General features: G+C 41.1%; 1 protein-coding gene across 3 annotated transcripts in view; it reads left to right on the top strand.

Annotated features, from left to right (window-relative positions):
- col26a1 (collagen, type XXVI, alpha 1) overlaps positions 1–22,017 on the top strand; it is a 99,133-nt gene extending 77,116 nt beyond the window's left edge. For all 3 annotated transcript variants that reach the window (XM_061973076.2, XM_061973075.2, XM_061973074.2), the window contains 7 exons: positions 7,970–8,029; positions 13,390–13,442; positions 13,533–13,595; positions 13,903–13,938; positions 17,417–17,461; positions 17,528–17,612; positions 20,539–22,017. In XM_061973076.2, the coding sequence (XP_061829060.1) occupies positions 7,970–8,029; positions 13,390–13,442; positions 13,533–13,595; positions 13,903–13,938; positions 17,417–17,461; positions 17,528–17,612; positions 20,539–20,654 (458 nt within the window). In that variant the 3' untranslated portion in view covers positions 20,655–22,017. The remainder of the gene's footprint in view (positions 1–7,969; positions 8,030–13,389; positions 13,443–13,532; positions 13,596–13,902; positions 13,939–17,416; positions 17,462–17,527; positions 17,613–20,538) is intronic.
- The last annotated feature ends 438 nt before the right edge of the window (positions 22,018–22,455 follow it).

The following is a 22,455-nucleotide window of genomic DNA, read 5'->3' as shown; positions in this document are numbered from 1 at the left end:
GGGCCCCAGAGGCGAGGCGTGCAGGCCCACCAGTGTGTGGACACGCCCTGGCGTCCGCCAACCACTGCCCCATCTATGGGTTAAATAGATATAAGACCTCAACGATGGAAGTGGCGGAGGATGACACTGCATGTCACAACGGCACTGAAGGCGGATGAAGGCTGCAACAGAGGGTGGTCTCCAGTCGTCATGGATTCATGCCACTGGATCAAGGCCCCTCTCTGCCAAGGACCGTGTGGTGGCTGCAGGCGCATCAGTCTCCCCACGCTAAAAGACGTCATGCGCAGGCGTCCTCCCGAATGGGAACCCATCCATTTTACATCCTGGATACTTCAAAGTCCTTTGGCGACCGGGAAGTGGTAACGGGGGCAGGACAGTGAAGTCTGGCAGTCCCTAGCCACAACCTGGCACACAGGCGGTGGGTGTTAGATTCAGTCGTTAAGCTCATGGACTGAGGCAGAAGAGCTTCTCGGCAGCTGCACCCATGACTGAGCAGCCCTATTCAGGATCCACTCTGCTCACCCCAGTAGGGGAGGGGGTTAGAAAAGGTACCCTAAAAATAGCCTGCCTCGCAACATCCTGTCTGGAATACCGCATCCAGAGGGATCACCACCACGCGGTCAGAAACAAAAAAAAAACAAATTACTCATTGGAGCCTGGAACGTGCGAACCCTCACGGACAACCAAGCCAGCGATCGACCGGAAAGGCGAACTGCCATCATCTCCAGAGAGCTAAGGAAGTTCCAGATCGACATCGCAGCACTCTCCGAGACCCGACTGGCCGACGAAGGGCAGCTGAAGGAAGAAAAAGGCGGGTATACTTTCTTTTGGAAAGGAAAACCTGCAACTGAGCCACGAATCCACGGTGTGGGTTTTGCTATTAAGAACTGCCTCATCAACCACCTCCATGAACTCCCTGTGGGCATCAACGAGCGCCTAATGACCTTACGCCTTATGCTTGCTAGCAGTCATATGGCCACGGTCGTTAGTGCCTATGCACCAACCCTTGATGCACAGGATGAAGTTAAAGAGGCCTTTTATGCTGACCTGGACAAAGTTCTATCTGAAGTCCCCAAGGAGGACAAGTTAATCCTGCTTGGAGACTTCAACGCCAGAGTGGGACGAAACCACCACCTATGGAGGGGTACGCTGGGGAGAGAAGGGGTCGGAAATACAAATTCTAATGGCGCACTACTGCTAACTAAGTGCTCGGAGCACAACCTAGTCATTACCAACACACTTTTCCGTCAGAAAACCAAGTTCAAAACATCATGGATGCACCCTCGCTCCAAACTGTGGCATCTCATTGACTACGTCATTGTCCGCTCTAAAGACCGTCACGACGTCCTAAACACCAGAGCAATGACCAGTGCAGACGACTGCTGGACCGACCATCGCCTCATTCGCTCCATCATGTCCATCCGCTTAATGCGGAAAAGACGGATGCAGAAAAGACAGTGCCACCACCTACCAACAACAGCTGCAGGAGGCCTTTAGCGCAGCATTGCCCAAACAGTACCCAGAGGATACGGAAACACACTGGAGCACACTTTCGACTGCCATAATGAAATCCTGCAAAAATATTCTTGGTCTCAAAAAGTGGAGACATCAAGACTGGTTTGATGAGAACGACACTGAGATCCAGCAACTAATTGACAACAAGCGGCAAGCTTTCATCACTTGGCAAAATGACATCCACTGCAAAGTGAAAAGAGTAGCCCACGCCAAAGCGAAGGCAGCTGTCCAAACACAGGTTAGGAAACTGAAGAACCAGTGGTGGGCAAAGAAGGCTCTGGAGATCGAGCAGCTTGCTGACTCTGGAGACACGAGAGGCTTCTTCGATGCCACAAGAGTGGTGTATGGTCCCAGCCACCGCTGCCTAACCCCCCTTCGCTCAAAGGATGGTCTGCTGCTGCTGAAGGACAAGGACGCAATTTCAAACAGGTGGAAAGAACACTATGAGGACCTCTTAAACAGGGACACTATACCTGAGATGGAGGCTCTTGACCAACTCCCACAACAACCCACAGATGAAAGCATGGGAGAACCACCTACCTTGGATGAGCTGCAGGATGCCATTGGGAAGATGAGGAACAACAAGGCTGCTGGGCCCGACGGCATTCCAGCAGATGTCCTGAAGAAAGGCGGACCCGATCTTACCAAGCACATCCATGCCCTACTTCTCAAAATATGGGAAGAAGAGGAAATCCCTGCACAGCTCAGAGATGCCCTAATTGTATCCATATTTAAGAAAGGAGACAAGGCAGACTGTGGGAATTACCGTGGCATCTCTCTCCTGTCCACCATAGGGAAAGCCCTCGCTCGGGTTTTGGCCAACAGACTCACCCCCCTGTCAGAAAGCGTGCTTCCTGAGTCTCAGAGTGGATTTCGCCCAAGCAGAGGCACCACAGACATGATTTTCATCGCACGACAACTGCAAGAAAAATGCCGGGAACAAAACCAATCACTATACATGGCCTTCATAGACGGTTAACCGTCAGGTACTTTGGCTGGTTCTGTCCAAGATTGGCTGCCCAGATAAATACATCCGGGTACTGAGACTACTGCATGATAACATGTCAGCCACAGTGCTCAGTGGCAGTGGAGATGAAACGGAACCCTTTAGGGTAGACACAGGTGTAAAACAGGGATGTGTCATCGCTCCAACACTATTTTCCATTTTTGTTGCTACTATCCTTCATCTCACAAACATACATCTGCCCCAGGGAGTCGAAATAATGTACAGAACCGACGGTCAACTCCTCAACATCAACCGTTTCAGGGCTAAAGGTCAAACCACCACCATATCCATCATGGAGCTGCAGTATGCAGACGATAATGCCCTCATAGCCCTCTCAGAAGAGGACCTACAGTGCACTCTGTCTGCTTTTGCGAAGGCATACAAACAGCTTGGTCTTGCCATCAATATAAAGAAAACCCAAATCCTCCACCAATCACCACCAAACAGTAGTGCGCCTGTCCTGCCACCAAACCTGTCAATTGACAAAATCCGACTGGAAAATGTGGACCACTTCCCATATCTCGGGAGCCTCCTGTCATCTAAAGCTGTCATTGACGATGAAATTCACCACCGCCTCAGCTGTGCCAGTGGGGCCTTCTCAAGGCTGAGGAAGCGAGTCTTCGAGAACCGTGACCTCCAAGCAAAGACCAAAATCCTGGTCTACAAAGCAGTCGTGCTCCCCACCCTTCTGTATGGGTCAGAAGCCTGGACCACCTACAGCAGGCACTTAAAGGCACTCGAGACCTACCATCATAGATGTCTCAGAAAAATCCTCAGGATCAGCTGGGAGGACCGACGCACCAACACCAGCGTCCTGGAGGAGGCTGGCTTCCCCACCATCACTGCCACGATAGCCCAAAACCAACTCAGATGGACTGGCCATGTAGTCCGCATGCCTGACTCTCGCCTCCCAAAACAAGTCCTTTATTCCCAGCTTGTTGAAGGGAAACGGGCCCCGGGAGGTCAAAAGAAGAGATTTAAGGATAACATCAAGGCAAACCTGACAAAGTGTCGCATAGACCTTAAGTCTTGGGAAGTCAAGGCAAAAGACAGGACGATGTGGAGAAACCTTGTCTGTGAGGGTGCCGCGCAATATAATGACGACCTCCGCCATGCTGCACAAGACAAGCGCAGACTAAGAAAGGAGAGAGCATCCACCAAACAGGCCCAACCCAAACCCACCACCACTACATTCCCTTGTCCACATTGCCCCAGAATAATCGGGTCCAGAATCGGCCTCCACGCCCACCTGAAGACCCACAAGGACCAGGAAGGAGGACAGTCATACTCGACCATGAGTGACCGCCGATGATGATGATTTATATTATTCACATGTGAATAATGCTGTATAATAGAATATATTTCTATTATTCAAATGTGAATAATGCTGTTTAGTAGACTGTATTTATATTACTCACATGTGAATAATTCTGTATAATAGACTGTATTTATATTATTCACATGTGAATAATGCTGTATAATAGGCTATTTATATTATTCTTATGTGAATAATATAATAGTATGTATTTATATTATTCACATGTGAATAATTCTGTATAATAGACCGTATTTGTATATTATTCACATTTGAATAATGCTGTATAATAGACTGTATTTATATTATTCACATGAAAAAATACATAAGTGTTTATTGTCTATTGTGAGCAAACTGTGGTGTTGAATTTCCCCCAGGGATCAGTAAAGTACTTTCTATTCTATTCTATTCAATTCTATTATAATAAGCAATAATTCTGAGGTTATTGAGGGAAGACTCTTAGTTAATGGCTTACTGGTTGTATAATAAGGCCATGCAGAATAAGGCATTGATAAGTACTTAATAATGACTAATTAAGAGCCAATATGTTACTAATTTGCATGTTAATAAGCAACTAATTAATGGTGAATATGTTCCCCATACCGAAATCTTAATTTAGGATGTCTTATCAAGTAAAAATAACTATCTCCATGGACAGATCATTTCATTAGTATTTTTTTTCTCAAATCTAGTCTTTCTATCTTATTCTTGGCCAGCCCTTTTCTGCAGTATGGACCTTTTGACTGTGTCCACTGAGAGGCAGCAGACACCCATGATGCACACTCTGGCTCCCACGAAGCAGTGTTTGCCTCTGTGCTCCCACAACCGTGACTGCGGGTCTGGAACAATGCAGATTTGGGTCTGTGGGACCATGTTAGCCCAGGGGGGGGAGGGGAGAAGCAACCGGCTGTAAATCGGCCCTAATTTGTTAGCTGTCAGCACAACAGTGTGCATTTCGGGGAAGAGACTGTGGCCCTGGGCCAGCCGGGGAGGAGACGGGCTGCCACTCATGTGAAGTTCCTTGGCCAGGGCGCAGGTTAGAGCATGGGGAAATTAGTTCCAGAGGAAAATCTGCTTCTTCCTTTTTTATTCTGTGGACGTTAGCCATAATGTAACAGTGTTGTCTCAACATGGGGCGGGCTGAGATTGCCAGCATATGCTTAATAAGTGGAAAGCAAGTGGGAGTGTGGCCGTGTTGGTTTTTTTTTTCTTCCTCTTACAAGCTTTCTTTAACACATCTCACACGCTGTGAACAAGGCACGGTTTCCACCTCTGTGAAAACAGACCGTGTCTAAGTGTCTTTAATAGTCCATTTAATGGCAGCTGCTTGGGCTCATCCTGCTGCTGCTTGTCAATCACTCTTACCGTATATAGACTTGAAAAAGGTTTTCCTTTCCTCCCTCAGTTTTGTTTAAAGAGTTCTGTACAATACTTGGGTGGGGCGGGAAAGGAAACCATTGGACAGTTTTTTTTTTGTCTTGTTCTTTTGTGTCACTCATCCATGCAGTTGGTTGCACAACATAATAGTTAGTGAGCTGAGGTTTAGGGATTAGTCAACTCATCTGGGATGAAATGTGACACACCTGGATTAGGTTTGTGTGTGTGTGTGTGTGTGTGTGTGTGTGTGTGTGTGTGTGTGTGTGTGTGTGTGTGTGTGTGTGTGTGTGTGTGTGTGTGTGTGTGTGTGTGTGTGTGTGTGTGTGTGTTCTTGTATTTCTACCCTTCTTGAGACATGAAGAAGGAAAAGTATCTTCCATATGAGGAGGTGTGAACAGTGATGACATAAATCGTGGTCCCAATAACATTGCATCTAATGGAGAATGTCTCATTTGCACCCCCTGGTGGTGAATTCTATCAAAATGAGGGTGGGCCCAAAAAGGAGGGATTTTTCCAATTGACTGTGTGTCGCTTTTAAAAGGGCTCCCCCTCTGGTCAACATATGAAATAACAAGTGTGTGTGTCAAAATTTGAAGTGCTCCCCCTCTGGCCAACATAACAAGTGTGTGTGTAAGAAATTGAAATGCGCCCCCTTTGGCCAAAATTGATTAAAAAAATACAATAAATATGTATATAGAGTCATACTAATTAAAATAAAACATTTTAAAAACTACCAAATAAAACATTTTAAAAATTAACTAAAAGCTTTCCTTTTTTATATTTGCATAGTATGTATATATTATTAATGTTGTAAATACAAATCTTTATATACCTAGAAAGGGTGGTCCTAAAGAGGTAGGCATTTTTCTCAGATCTCAAAAAGGTAACAAATACAAGAATGTGTGTAAGAAATTGAAATGCACCCCTTTGGCCAAAATTAATAAAAATAAATAAATATGTATATAGAGACATACTGTAATAATTTGAAGTAAATAATGAAGATTAAAAACCAATTTCAAACAAAAAATTAAAAAAATTAAAAATTACCTAAACGCTTACCTTTTTTATATTTGCATAGTATGTATATGTTATTAATGTTGTAAATACAAATATTTATATACCTACAAAGGGTAGTCCTAAAGAGGTAGGCCTTTTTCGGAGGTCTCAAAAGGTAACAAATACAAAAATGTGTTTAAGACATTGAAATGCGCCCCCTTTGGCTAAAATTAATTAAAAAAAATAAATAAATATGTATTTAGAGACATACTGTAATAATTTGAAGTAAATAATGAAGATTAAAAACCAATTTCAAACAAAAAATAAAAAATTACCGAAAAGCTTACCTTTTTATATTTGCATAGTATGTATATGTTATTAATGTTGTAAATACAAATATTTATATACCTACAAAGGGTGGTCCTAAAGAGGTAGGCCTTTTTCGGAGGTCTCAAGAAGGTAACAAATACAAAAATGTGTTTAAGACATTGAAATGCGCCCCCTTTGGCCAAAATTAATAAAAATAAATAAATATGTATATAGAGACATACTGTAATAACTTGGAAATAAATAATGAAGATTAAAAACGAATTAAAAAATAAATAAAATAAAATAAAAATGTTACTAAAAGCTTACCTTTTTTATATTTACATCGTATGTATATATTATTAATGTTGTAAATACAAATATTTATATACCAACAAAGGGTGGTCCTAAAGAGGTAGGCCTTTTTCGGAGGTCTCAAGAAGGTAACAAATACAAAAATGTGTTTAAGACATTGAAATGCGCCCCCTTTGGCCAAAATTAATAAAAATAAATAAATATGTATATAGAGACATACTGTAATAACTTGGAAATAAATAATGAAGATTAAAAACGAATTAAAAAATAAATAAAATAAAATAAAAATGTTACTAAAAGCTTACCTTTTTTATATTTACATCGTATGTATATATTATTAATGTTGTAAATACAAATATTTATATACCAACAAAGGGTGGTCCTAAAGAGGTAGGCCTTTTTCGTAGGTTTCAAGAAGGTAACTAATACAAAAATGTGTTTAAGAAATTGAAATGCGCCCCATTTGGTCAAAATTAATAAAAATAAATAACTATGTATATAGAGACATACTGTAATAACTTGGAAATAAATAATGAAGATTAAAAACCAATAAAAAAATAAAATAAAATAAAATAAAAAATTAACTAAAAAAAAGCTTATCTTTTTTATATTTACATAGTATGTATATATTATTAATGTTGTAAATACAAATCTTTATATATCTAGAAAGGGTGGTCCTAAAGAGGTAGGCATTTTTCAGAGGTCTCAAGAAGGTAAGAAATACAAGAATGGGTGTGTATAAAGTACTATACCTGCACTGCCGACTTAAAAACAAGAAAGAAAAGGACTGCAAACAATGAAATACTACACTGCAAGCATCACTGGAACCACATGCAGCGTGCATAATCCATATTCTGTGATAATAGGATTGTAAAACATCATAAAACATGCATCATACAATTATTTAAGGGTCACGGTATTACCCCGAGGGTTTTGGTGTTCTTTCATCACATTTTGAATGATGTTGATTAGAAAATATGTTGTTTGAATAACAGCTTATCAATAGCCCATTGTAGCAACAACAGTTTGAGGTGTAACATGTGCATTAAAGCCAATGTTGCATGTGTCCGAAACTGCGTGTCTGACCACCTCTTACACAATGTGGATTTTCAATTGTCTGTTTTGCGCTTCTTTCCCAGAGGAAGACCGCATCCATCCAGTTGGCCCTCCTGGTCCAGCTGGTCCCAGTGGACCCCCAGGTACAAACAACATCCCTCAGCCAAAACATTAGGTACACTTGACAGTCGGAAAGCTGTATCAACTAGAATCTCAGGGTTCTGCAACCTCAGGCTCTTGATGTGGCTGCCTGAGATTTTGTTTTACCCCCAGAGTGAGAAATGTTTGCATTTTTAAAAACAGTTCTAAAATTTGCGACTGTCTGTGAGGCCGTTAATGCACAAAGGCTGAGTCTTGAACGCAAGTTAAAAAGACTTGAAGCCTGTGTGTTCAGTTCAGCTTCTTTGAATACTTGAGTTAAGTTTGAATTTATTTGGAACATGCATGCATACAACATGATACATCACACATGCATGCATACAACATGATACATCACACATGCATGCATACAACACGATACATCACACACACACATGCATACAACATGATACATCACACATGCATGCATACAACACAATACATCACACACGCATGCATACAACATGATACATCACACATGCATGCATACAACATGATACATCACACATGCATGCATACAACATGATCCATCACACATGCATGCATACAACATGATGCATCACAATTTCCAGTTTCTCTATTCAACATGTTGGAAAAGGAGTAGGAAAAAGCAGAGCTTATTTAAACTGACCCCTTTTGCTTTACATAGCAGTTGCTAAAACTCACTTCCTGTTCTCAATTTATTCACAATATACTCCATAGGTAATCACAATAAAAATAAATAAATAAATAATAATTAAAGAAGTAAGTTATATTTCATATGGTGAGAGAAATAAGATGATCTAGAAAATGAATGGATGGATGAAATAAATTCAGAATGTTTATCATGGTTCTTCTTCTTTGTACAAACGTACTTTGTAAACACTTTAAGTTTGAAGAGTTTCTTGAAGTGGATCATCTTAGTACATTGTTTGATTTCTTTGCTTAGTCCATTCCATCATTTAATTCCACATACTGATATACTGAAGGTCTTAAGAGTTGTACGTGCATACAAATGTTTTACAAACCTCGTTTCCATATGAGTTGGGAAATTGTGTTAGATGTAAACGGAATACAATGATTTGCAAATCCTTTTCAACCCATATTCAATTGAATGCACTACAAAGACAAGATATTTGATGTTCAAACTCATGACTTTTTTTTTTTTTTTTGCAAATAATAATTGACTTAGAATTTCATGGCTGCAACACGTGCCAACGTAGTTGGGAAAGGGCATGTTCACCACTGTGTTACATCACCTTTTCATTTAACAACACTCAATAAATGATTGGGAACTGAGGAAACTAATTGTTGAAGCTTTGAAAGTGGAATTCTTTCCCATTCTTGTTTTATGTAGAGCTTCAGTCGTTCAACAGTCCGGGGTCTCCGCTGTCGTATTTTACGCTTCATAATGCGCCACACATTTTCGATGGGAGACAGGTCTGTACTGCAGGCGGGCCAGGAAAGTACCCGCACTCTTTTTTTACGAAACCATGCTGTTGTAACACGTGCTGAATGTGGCTTGGCATTGTCTTGCTGAAATAAGCAGGGGCGTCCATGAAAAAGACGGCGCTTAGATGGCAGCATATGTTGTTCCAAAACCTGTATGTACCTTTCAGCATTAATGGTACCTTCACAGATGTGTAAGATACCCATGCCTTGGGCACTAATGCACCCCCACACCATCACAGATGCTGGCTTTTGAACTTTGCGTCGATAACAGTCTGGATGGTTCGCTTCCCCTTTGGTCCGGATGACACAATGTCGAATATTTCCAAAAACAATTTGAAATGTGGACTCGTCAGACCACAGAACACTTTTCCACTTTGCATGAGTCCATCTTAGATGATCTCGGGCCCAGAGAAGCCGGCGGCGTTTCTGGATGTTGTTGATAAATGGCTTTCGCTTTGCATAGTAGAGCTTTAACTTGCACTTACAGATGTAGCGACGAACTGTATTTAGTGACAGTGGTTTTCTGAAGTGTTCCTGAGCCCATGTGGTGATATCCTTTAGAGATTGATGTCGGTTTTTGATACAGTGCCGTCTGAGGGGTCGAAGGTCACGGTCATTCAATGTTGGTTTCCGGCCATGCCGCTTACGTGGAGTGATTTCTCCAGATTCTCTGAACCTTTTGATGATATTATGGACCGATGTTGAAATCCCTAAATTTCTTGCAATTGCACTTTGAGGAACGTTGTTCTTAAACTGTTTGACTATTTGCTCATGCAGTTGTGGACAAAGGGGTGTACCTCGCCCCATCCTTTCTTGTGAAAGACTGAACATTTTTTGGGAAGCTGTTTTTATACCCAATCATGGCACCCACCTGTTCCCAATTAGCCTGCACACCTGTGGGATGTTCCAAATAAGTGTTTGATGAGCATTCCTCAACTTTATCAGTATTTATTGCCACCTTTCCCAACTTCTTTGTCACGTGTTGCTGGCATCAAATTCTAAAGTTAATGATTATTTGCAAAAAAAAAAAATGTTTATCAGTTTGAACATCAAATATGTTGTCTTTGTAGCATATTCAACTGAATATGGGTTGAAAATTATTTGCAAATCATTGTATTACGTTTATATTTATATCTAACACGATTTCCCAAATCATATGGAAACGGGGTTTGTAAATAAAAAAATTCTCTAAGATTATATTTCTCCTAAAAGAGAAAAGGAAAACACGTTTAATTAAACATGGACAGATTGCTTTTCCTGTAAAATATAAAAGGTGAACCTTTAGAAATTTATAAGCTGCGGTACATTCTGCAGCTCTGTACTATTTTTCTTTAGTAGAAGAGGCAGAAACATGTAAAGGTTGCAGACCCCTGAACTAGATATTGCTCCTGGATTGGAATGAATCAAAATTAGCTTTATTGGCATAGAATGTTAAACACAAAGCATCTATGAACACAATGAAATGCAGTTTTATGTCATGGTGTTAAAAGCCACCTTTATGCAAAATTGACTTTTTAATGACGTTCCGTTAACCCTTTGAAAGAAGTTACTCAATCGCTCACTTTTGAAATTGTGGCTTTTCATTGTGTCATGAAGGAAAAAACAACTTTCATGTTTTACTTTTGTAAAAAAAAAACAATCATTCTAATAATATATTTTTTTAAATAGCTTGACAACTATCTGTCAGTCAGCTACAGAAATTGGAGCTATAAGTTGAATCATTTAGTTTTAGAGTGTAATGTTAACACTGTAGCTCACCAGTTTCCCACCTAGGCCTTCAGTGATGTCCGACTTCAATGATTACCTCTCAAAATACCATCATTTATGTCACCACATGACCATTGCTGGAGAAATACTATACAGAAATACATTTACTGGCCATTGAAGCAAACCAACAGTGTACAAAACGGGTTATTTTCTGGCGCATTTAAAAAACAATTAAAATGCATCAGCAATTAAAACAACACTTATGTGCTACTGTCAAAATTAAAATGGCAAAAAACCTATACAAAGTGAAAAAAATAAAATATTTCAACTCAACAATTAGTAGGACCTATTCGACGCCGTATAAGCCAGTGGTAACCCTCGTCGTCGACTTATTCGAGTGGAAGTGGCGCCTGTGGCAGGCATTTCCCCCATTTCACCGCCAGAACAGCTGAGCTAGCTTCCGGTGTCGGCCGACATGGTCTCACAAGATGTAGTTTCTCTTTAAATATTCTTCTTCAAAATGGCCTTGCAAATATATATCTTCCACCTAATCAACATTTGGTTTTCCTTCTCTGTGGGTCAACACTTCCTGCTAAATTGAAACTTGTGATTGGATACTCACTTTGGAATGACAAGTGAGTATCCAATCACAGTCTCGTTAACATCAGGCTACCTAGATAGGCTACTGTCAACAACTTGTGATCTGATTGGCCATCGCAACTGTCTATCAACTGTATGTGTTCTCAAATTCACCTGCTAACGGTACCGATCACAGGAGGCGTAAGTATCACGTTCAATGTGAGGCCATCAAGAAGGCCTTACTGACAACAACTCCTGATCTGATTGGCTATGGCAATTATCTATCAACTGTATGTGCCCATTCACTTACAGTGCACACACATTGTTGATTCTGAAGGCAGATTTGTACAGCATGGCAACATAAGCTAGCTGAATTCTGATTGGATAAAAACGATATAACCTAAAAACAACAGCACTAGAAGGAGCTTAGTATGACATGAAGAGAATATGAAAACAAACATTTGTGAAAGAATGGGCCGCTCTCAGTGATTTCCAGCGTGGAACTGTCACAGGATGCCACCTGTGCAACAAATCCAGTCGTGAAATGTCCTCGCTCCTAAATATTCCAAAGTCTACTGTGGGCTTTATTATAAGAAAATGGAAGAGTTTGGGAAAAACTGAAAGTCAGCCACCAAGTACTAGGAGTGTAACATTTGGTGGAGGAGGAATTATGGTGTGCTGTTGTTTTTCAGGAGTTGGGCTTGGCCCCTTACTTCTAGGGAAAGGAACTTTGAATGCCCCAGGATACCAAAACATTTTGGACAATTCCATGCGCCCAACCTTGTGGGAAACAGTTTGGAGCGGGCCCCTTCCTCTTCCAACATGACTGTGCACCAGTGCACAAAGCAAGGTCCATGAAAACATGGATGACAGAGTCTGGTGTGGATGAACTTGACTGGCCTGCACAGAGTCCTGACCTGAACCCGATATAAACACCTTTGAGATGAATTAGAAAGGAGACTGAGAGCCAGGCCTTCTCCACCGACATCAGTGTGAGACCTCACCAATGCGCTTTTGGAAGAATGGTGGAAAATTGCTATAAAAACACTCTGCAACCTTGTGGACAGCCTTCCCAGTAGAGTTGAAGCTGTAATAGCTGCAAAAGGTCATATTGAACCCTATGGGTTAGGAACGGGATAGCACTTCAAGTTCATATGTGAGTCAAGGCAAGTGGCCAAATACTTTTGGCAATATAGTGTACGTGAGCTCCAGTGGTGTGTCGTCAGGGCCAGCAAGGACTTCTCTGCTGGCCTAACATAACCAGAAATCAGGATCATAATTAATGATAAAAGTAATTTACTTTCCCTAAAAGTCTCCATGCCGAAGTGCTTGATTTTATACACCTTTAATTAGGACACCTCATTCTCATCATTTGGATGGGTGGCCAAATACTTTTGGCAATATAGTGTAGCTATGCTAGTGTCCTCCGCTACTCCATAATGTCACGTTGTTGTATGTGATCACTGATCTATTATGTTGGGCAAGCGCTCAGTCAGAGGGTAAAAAGTGAAGACAAACACAGTTCATGAGCATTAAAGCTGCAGACACACAAAGCGGTGTAGGCTTGCAATACATTCTGTATTTACTGCAACCTTGAGCCAAGTCTCCTCTGTAAGTGATGCCGTATATGTGGTGAACCATTATTCAGGGCCTCCTGGACCAACAGGACCTGCAGGGATTCCAGGCATGCCGGGTCAAGATGTGAGCATCATGCCACTCTGGATATTGATCCTATAAAAATATAGACGATTCTCATCATGAACATGTGTTCATCTGTTGGACTGAACTCAGGGCAAGGAAGGCGACCAGGGAACACCTGGGATTGTTGGACCTAAAGGAGACGCGGGGGAAAGGGTGAGACCATTTTTTTAATTGCTAATTTTTTTAGTTTTTGATGGCAGAACAATGATGAACAGTCAAAATGTGTAATGCGATCTTAAAAGGCATTAAAGGTGGAGTGGCTGGGCTTCAAAGACTCCAGTCCATGACTAATCCTCCCCTCTGTACTCTCGGCCAAGGCCAGGCCTCGCTAATGCCTGGTCCCCTCTAGTCTATGTGCCTCGGCCTTTAAAGCTGATCCCTGACAATGATTTAAGACAAGATGTCTGCTGAAGAGGAGCATGTGAGATGAAATATTTGCTCTCTGTTCTTCCTCCATTAGGGGCCTCCAGGAGCAAGAGGCGATCAAGGCCTGGCTGTGAGTATGTAAACAGCAGAAACTCTCAAACTGGGGTACGTGCTATGCGGGCTCCATCTGGTGGTATGCCAAACAATTACCTCATTAAATATTCAAACACAGTGTGACTGTTCAAACTGTGTGTAATGTCGCACTGGCCAAAACTATTATCAATCAATCAATCAAAGTTTATTTATATAGCCCTAAATCACGAGTGTCTCAAAGGGTTGCACAAGCCACAACAACATTATTGTTACATATACAAACCCCGTTTCCATATGAGTTGGGAAATTGTGTTAGATGTAAATATAAACGGAATACAATGATTTGCAAATCATTTTCAACCCATATTCAGTTGAATATGCTACAAAGACAACATATTTGATGTTCAAACTGATAAACTTTTTTTTTTGCAAATAATCATTAACTTTAGAAGTTGGGAAAGGTGGCAATAAATACTGATAAAGTTGAGGAATGCTCATCAAACATTTATTTGAAACATCCCACAGGTGAACAGGCAAATTGGGAACAGGTGGGTGCCATGATTGGGTATAAAAGTAGATTCCATGAAATGCTCAGTCATTCACAAACAAGGATGGGGCGAGGGTCACCACTTTGTCAACAAATGCGTGAGCAAATTGTTGAACAGTTTAAGAAAAACCTTTCTCAACCAGCTATTGCAAGGAATTTAGGGATTTCACCATCTACGGTCCGTAATATCATCAAAGGGTTCAGAGAATCTGGAGAAATCACTGCACGTAAGCAGCTAAGCCTGTGACCTTCGATCCCTCAGGCTGTACTGCATCAACAAGCGGCATCAGTGTGTAAAGGATATCACCGCATGGGCTCAGGAACACTTCAGAAACCCACTGTCAGTAACTACAGTTGGTCGCTACATCTGTAAGTGCAAGTTAAAACTCTCCTATGCAAGGCGAAAACCGTTTATCAACAACACCCAGAAACGCTGTCGGCTTCGCTGGGCCTGAGCTAATCTAAGATGGACTGATTTAAAGTGGAAAAGTGTTCTGTGGTCTGACGAGTCCACATTTCAAATTGTTTTTGGAAACTGTGGACGTCGTGTCCTCCGGACCAAAGAGGAAAAGAACCATCCGGATTGTTCTAGGCGCAAAGTTGAAAAGCCAGCATCTGTGATGGTATGGGGGTGTATTAGTGCCCAAGACATGTGTAACTTACATATCTGTGAAGGCGCCATTAATGCTGAAAGGTACATACAGGTTTTGGAGCAACATATGTTGCCATCCAAGCAACGTTACCATGGACGCCCCTGCTTATTTCAGCAAGATGATGCCAAGCCACGTGTTACATCAACGTGGCTTCATAGTAAAAGAGTGCGGGTACTAGACTGGCCTGCCTGTAGTCCAGACCTGTCTCCCATTAAAAATGTGTGGCGCATTATGAAGCCTAAAATACCACAAGTGAGACCCCCGGACTGTTGAGCAACTTAAGCTGTACATCAAGCAAGAATGGGAAAGAATTCCACCTGAGAAGCTTAAAAAATGTGTCTCCTCAGTTCCCAAACGTTTACTGAGTGTTGTTAAAAGGAAAGGCCATGTAACACAGTGGTGAACATGCCCTTTCCCAGCTACTTTGGCACGTGTTGCAGCCATGAAATTCTAATTATTATTTGCAACAAAAAAAAAAGTTTATGAGTTTGAACATCAAATATCTTGTCTTTGTAGTGCATTCAATTGAATATGGGTTGAAAAGGATTTGCAAATCATTGTATTCTGTTTATATTTACATCCAACACAATTTCCCAACTCATACGGAAACGGGGTTTGTACTTGTTAAAACCTCCGCCTGGTTTGTAATTAATATTCAGGCATACTATGCTACTGTGTTTTGATGTTGGTCATTGTGGTGGTACTAGGTAAGTGTTTTATGAGGTAGTACTTGGTGAAACCCAAAACCAGTGAAGTTGTAACGTTGTGTAAATGGTAAATAAAAAGAGAATACAATGATTTGCAAATCCTTTTCAACTTATATTCAATTGAATAGACTGCAAAGGCAAGATATTTGATGTACACACTGAGAAACTTCATTTTTTTTTGGCAAATAATCATGAACTTAGAATTTAATAGCAGCAACACATTGCAAAAAAGTTGGCACAGGGGCATTTTTACCACTGTGTTACATGGCCTTTCCTTTCAACAACACTCAGTAAAGGTTTGGTAACTGAGGAGACACATTTTTGAAGTGGAATTATTTCCCATTCTTGCTTGATGTACAGATTAAGTTGTTCAACAGTCTCCCTTCTGATATTTTAGCCTTCATATTGCACCACACATTTTCAATGTCTGGACTGCAGGCAGGCCAGTCTAGTACGTACACTCTTTTACTATAAAGCCACGCTGTTGTAACACGTGGCTTGGCATTGTCTTGCTGAAATAAGCAGGGGCGTCCATGATAACGTTGCTTAGATGTTGCTCCAAAACCTGTATGTACCTTTCAGCATTAATGGTGCCTTCACAGGTGTGTAAGTTACCCATGTCTTGGGCACTAATACACCCCCATACCATCACAGATGCTGGCTTTTCAACATTGCGCCTAGAACAATCCGGATGGTTCTTTTCCTCTTTGGTCCGGAGGACACGACGTCCACAATTTCCAAAAACGGTTTGAAATGTGAACTCGTCAGACCACTGAACACTTTTCCACTTTGTATCAGTCCATCTTAGATGAGCTCAGGCCCAGCGAAGCCGACGGCGTTTCTGGGTGTTGTTGATAAATGGCTTTGGCTTTGTATAGTAAAGTTTTAACTTGCACTTACAGATGTAGAGACCAACTGTAGTTACTGACAGTGAGTTTCTGAAGTGTTCCTGAGCCCATGTGGTGATATCCTTTACACACTGATGTCATTTTTTGATGCAGTGCCGCCTGAAGGATCGAAGGTCCGTAATATCATGGCTTACGTGCAGTGATTTGTCCGGATTCTCTGAACCTTTTGATGATATTATGGAGCGTAGATGGTGAAATCCCTAAATTCCTTGCAACAGCTTGTTGAGAAATGTTGTTCTTAAACAATTTGCTCACGCATTTGTTGACAAAGTGGTGACCCTCGCCCCATCCTTGTTTGTGAATGACTGAGCATTTCATGGAAGCTGCTTTTATACCCAATCATGGCACCCACCTGTTCCCAATTAGCCTGTTCACCCGTGGGATGTTCCAAATAAGTGTTTGATGAGCATTCCTCAACTTTCTCAGTCTTTTTTGCCACTTGCGCCAGCTTTTTTGAAACATGTTGCAGGCATCAAATTCCTAATGAGCTAATATTTGCAAAAAATAAAGTTTTCCAGTTCGATCGTTAAATATTTTGTCTTTGCAGTCTATTCAATTGAATATAAGTTGGAAGGGATTTGCAAATCATTGTATTCTCTTTTTAATTACCATTTACGCAACGTGACAACTTCACTGCTTTTGGGTTTTGTAGAATAAAAAGAAGACATTGAAGACCAGATGGTTGTGTTTTTATTCACAGGGGCCGGCAGGGCCTAAAGGAGAGCCAGGTGAAGGTCTAGATGAGGTAAGACGTGTCGCATGCTGCCTTCATGCAACATGTTCCCCAGTAAATGTATTGTTTGGTTTCTAGGCAGAGGCGGTGCCACAGCTCAGGGAGGCCCTGAAGATCCTGGCAGAGAGGCTTTTGATCCTGGAGCACATGATAGGCATTCATGGTGAGCACAAAACAACACAGCTTCTGAAACACACCCACACCGCCAGAACACATGCAATACGGGGAAAACACAACTCATGATATCGTTAGCTCTATAACATCGTTTTAAAAAGTTTCATAAATACACAAAATGCGAACTTTCTTCTTGTCATCCCGCTCAGGTATGGATATGAATATATGGATGATGCCTTCAGGCTTGTCAGGCACATCTTGAGTAGGGCTTTCATTTGTAGACCTTATAGAACAGACCTGGGCAAATTAAGGCCCGGGGGCCACATGCGGCCCGTGAAGCTTTTCCATCTGGCCCGCCGGACATTCCAAAAGTCATTTATTTAGATGTTTAAGATGTAAAGTGTAGCTGCCATTATGATGTGCAGTCATGTTTTCTAATTACCGTAAATCTTCAACTATTCAATGCTTATAATCTGCATGATATACTAGTTACTAGAGATGTCCCATAATATCGGCCGATAATTGCTTTAAAATGTAATATCGGACAATATCGGTATCGTTTTTTTATTATCGGTAATGTTTTTTTTTTAATTTTATTATTAAATCAACATAAAAAACACAAGATACACTTACAATTAGTGCACCAACCCAAAAAACCTCCCTCCCCCATTTACACTCATTCACACAAAAGGGTTGTTTCTTTCTGTTATTAATATTCTGGTTCCTACATTATATATCAATATATATCAATACAGTCTGCAAGGGATACAGTCCGTAAGCACACATGATTGTGCGTGCTGCTGGTCCACTAATAGTACCTTTAACAGTTAATTTTACAAATGTTCATTAATTACTAGTTTCTATGTAACTGTATTTATATTGTTTTACTTTCTTTTTTATTCAAGAAAATGTTTTAAATTTTTTAATTTTTTTAATTTTATTAATTTTTAGGACCTTATTGTCACCATACCTGGTTGTCCAAATTTGGCATAATAATGTGTTAATTCCACGACTGTATATATCGGTATCGGTTGATATCGGTATCGGTTGATATCGGTATTGGTAATTAAAGAGTTGGACAATATCGGATATCGGCAAAAAGCCATTATCGGTAGGGATGTCCGATAATGGTTTTTGATATCGGTATCGGTTGATATCGGTATCGGTAATTAAAGAGTTGGACAATATCGGAATATAGGATATCGGCAAAAAGCTGTTATCGGTAGGGATGTCCGATAATGGCTTTTGATATCTGTATCGGTTGATATCGGTATCGGTAATCAAAGAGTTGGACAATATTGGAATATAGGATATCGGCAAAAAGCCGTTAGCGGTAGGGATGTCCGATAATGGCTTTTTGCCGATATCCGATAAATGCGTGAGCAAATTGTTTAAGAACAACATTTCTCAACAAGCTATTGCAAGGAATTTAGGGATTTCACCATCTACGCTCCATAATATCATCAAAAGGTTCAGAGAATCCGGACAAATCACTGCACGTAAGCCATGATATTACGGACCTTCATATCGGAATATAGGATATCGGCAAAAAGCCGTTATCGGTAGGGATGTCCGATAATGGCTTTTTGCCGATATCCGATATCCGATATTCCGATGTTGTCCAACTCTTTAATTACCGATACCGATATCAACCGATACATACAGTCGTGGAATTAACACATTATTATGCCTAATTTGGACAACCAGGTATGGTGAAGATAAGGTACTTTTAAAAAATAATAATAAAATAAGATAAATACATTAAAAACATTTTCTTGAATAAAAAAGAAAGTAAAACAATATAAAAACAGTTACATAGAAACTAGTAATTAATGAAAATTAGTCAAATTAACTGTTAAGGGTTAGTACTATTAGTGGACCAGCAGCACGCACAATCATGTGTGCTTACGGACTGTATCCCTTGCAGACTGTATTGATATATATTGATATATAATGTAGGAACCAGAATATTAATAACAGAAAGAAACAACCCTTTGTGTGAATGAGTGTAAATAGGGGAGGGAGGTTTTTTTGGGTTGGTGCACTAATTGTAAGTGTATCTTGTGTTTTTTATGTTGATTTAATTAAAAAAACTAAAATTTAAAAAAACGATACCGATAATTAAAAAAAACGATACCGATAATTTCCGATATTACATTTTTACGCATATATCGGCCTGCCGATATTATCGGACATCTATAATTATCGGACATCCCTACTTGTTACTATGGTCATCTAATTAGTTACTATGGTCATCTAATTAGTTACTATAGTCATCTAATTAGTTACTATGGTAATATAATTAGTTACTATGATCATCTAATTATTTACTATGGTCATCTAATTAGTTACTATGGCCATCTAATTAGTTACTATAGTCATCTAATTAGTTACTATGGTAATGTAATTAGTTACTATGGTCATCTAATTAGTTACTATGCCATAGTAACTAATTAGATGACCATAGTAACAATGGTCATCTAATTAGTTACTATGGTCATCTAATGAGTTACTATGGTCATCTAATGAGTTACTATGGTCATCTAATGAGTTACTATGGTTATCTAATTAGTTACTATGGTCATATAATGTGTTACTATGGTCATCTAATTAGTTACTATGGCACACTCTTTGCATTCTCTCCATGAGCTTCAAGAGGTAGTCACCTGAAATGGTTTTCACTTCACAAGTGTGCTTGAAGCTCATGGAGAAAATGCCAAGAGTGTGCAAAACAATAATCAGAGCAAAGGGTGACTATTTTGAAGAAACTAGAACATAAAACATGTTTTCAGTTATTTCACCTTTTTTTAGTTAAGTACATAACTCCACATGTGTTCATTCATAGTTTTGATGTGACAATCTACAATGTAAATAGTCATGGAAATAAAGAAAACACATTGAATGAGGAGAAGTTGTATTTTGGCGTGTACTGTATATATGTAACATTTGACTGAAATGTTCTTGTTCTTGCACAGAAAACCCAGAGGGATCTGGTTTTGGTGCAGTTCTGGACTCCCTTTCCTTCACCAGCAGAAAGGTCAAGCGCCTCCAGCCCGTCCAAGATGGCACATTACAGGAGAGACTATTCTAGTGCACATGGTTTCATTTTTCTCACACTTTTATCGCCCTTATTTTGAATCCTGGTGAAGATCTGAGTGAGTTGGACATGATGCTGCATTGGGATGGAGTCTACTCAAGTGTAGTAGCAGCACTTCCATGGTGTCAGACAGTGAAATATAACCCCATAAACTCTTATGAGGGTCTTTGCTTCTTTCTTTCCTCAGATAAAAGAGGGCCTAGTAAACAAATCACTTTTCTGGCTCGCGCTCCCTCGCAGAGCTCCCCAGGCTGCGACAGGCCAGTTCCTGAGACCTAAAAACTACACTGTTTAGTGTCGAACTCGTTCTTGGACCATCTTCACGGGTCTTCCCATGTCGGCCCGCCTGCGTTTCCGCTTTCCAACGCCTCGTTAAATGGGAGCTGGGACGCGACACGCTGCCAGCAGTGTCTGCTTGCAATGAGAGTTAGCTGGAACCGCACATCTGGCGAGTGCACATCTGGAAAAGGAGAGGGAGACAATCTCTCCTGCGTGGTTTCACACAACCTGACAGGATTACATCTTCATCTTCATTTAACGACCTCATGTTGTCGAGAGAAACCAGTCTCTGATGAGATGCAGAGACTGTGTCATTTTGGTTGTTGCTTTGTCTCCATGAGGTCCTAAAATGATCCATACACTGACCACGTTTTCAGTCCAAGTTCATTTTTATTTGGTATCTTTCAGCAGTAGACTGGAAGAGGATGTCTGGTGACCTTACCAAGGTGTAGTTGATGTGATAGGCTCCAGCTTCCCCACAACCCTGCACAGGATAAACCAGCACCTTGCAAAGTGCGGCACAGTGACTTTACTCTCTATAATATAATATACAGTACAGGCCAAAAGTTTAGACACACCTTCTCCTCATTCAATCTTTATTTTCATGACTATTTACATTGTGGATTGTCACATCAAAGCTATGAATGAACACGTGGAGTTATGTAAAAAAGGTGAAATAACTGAAAACATATTTTATATTCTAGTTTCTTCAAAATAGCACCTTTTGCTTGGATTACGGCTTTGCACACTCTTGGTATTCTCTCCATGAACTTCAAGAAATGGTTTTCACTTCACAGGTGTGCCTTATCAGGGTTGATTAGTGGAATATATTGCTTTATCAATGGGGTTGGGACCATCAGTTGTGATATATCCATCCATCCATCCATCTTCTTCCGCTTATCCGAGGTCGGGTCGCGGGGGCAGCAGCTTAAGCAGGGAAGCCCAGACTTCCCTCTCCCCAGCCACTTCGTCCAGCTCCTCCCGGGGGATCCCGAGGCGTTCCCAGGCCAGCCGGGAGAGATAGTCTTCCCAGCGTGTCCTGGGTCTTCCCCGCGGCCTCCTACCGGTCGGACGTGCCCGAAACACCTTCCTAGGGAGGCGTTCGGGTGGCATCCTGACCAGATGCCCGAACCACCTCATCTGGCTCCTCTCGATGTGGAGGAGCAGCGGCTTTACTTTGAGCTCCCCCCGAATGACAGAGCTTCTCACCCTATCTCTAAGGGAGAGCCCCGCCACTCGACGGAGGAAACTCATTTCGGCTGCTTGTACCCGTGATCTTGTCCTTTCGGTCATGACCCAAAGCTCATGACCATAGGTAAGGATGGGAACGTAGATCGACCGGTAAATCGAGAGCTTTGCCTTCCAGCTCAGCTCCTTCTTCACTACAACGGATCGATACAGTGTCCGCATTACTGAAGACGCCGCACCGATCCGCCTGTCGATCTCACGATCCACTCTTCCCCCACTCGTGAACAAGACTCCGAGGTACTTGAACTCCTCCACTTGGGGCAAGATC

This window comes from Nerophis lumbriciformis, linkage group LG17, assembly GCF_033978685.3.
Source record: "Nerophis lumbriciformis linkage group LG17, RoL_Nlum_v2.1, whole genome shotgun sequence".
Lineage (NCBI taxonomy): Eukaryota > Metazoa > Chordata > Actinopteri > Syngnathiformes > Syngnathidae > Nerophis > Nerophis lumbriciformis.
This window is presented reverse-complemented; position numbering and strand designations above follow the sequence as displayed.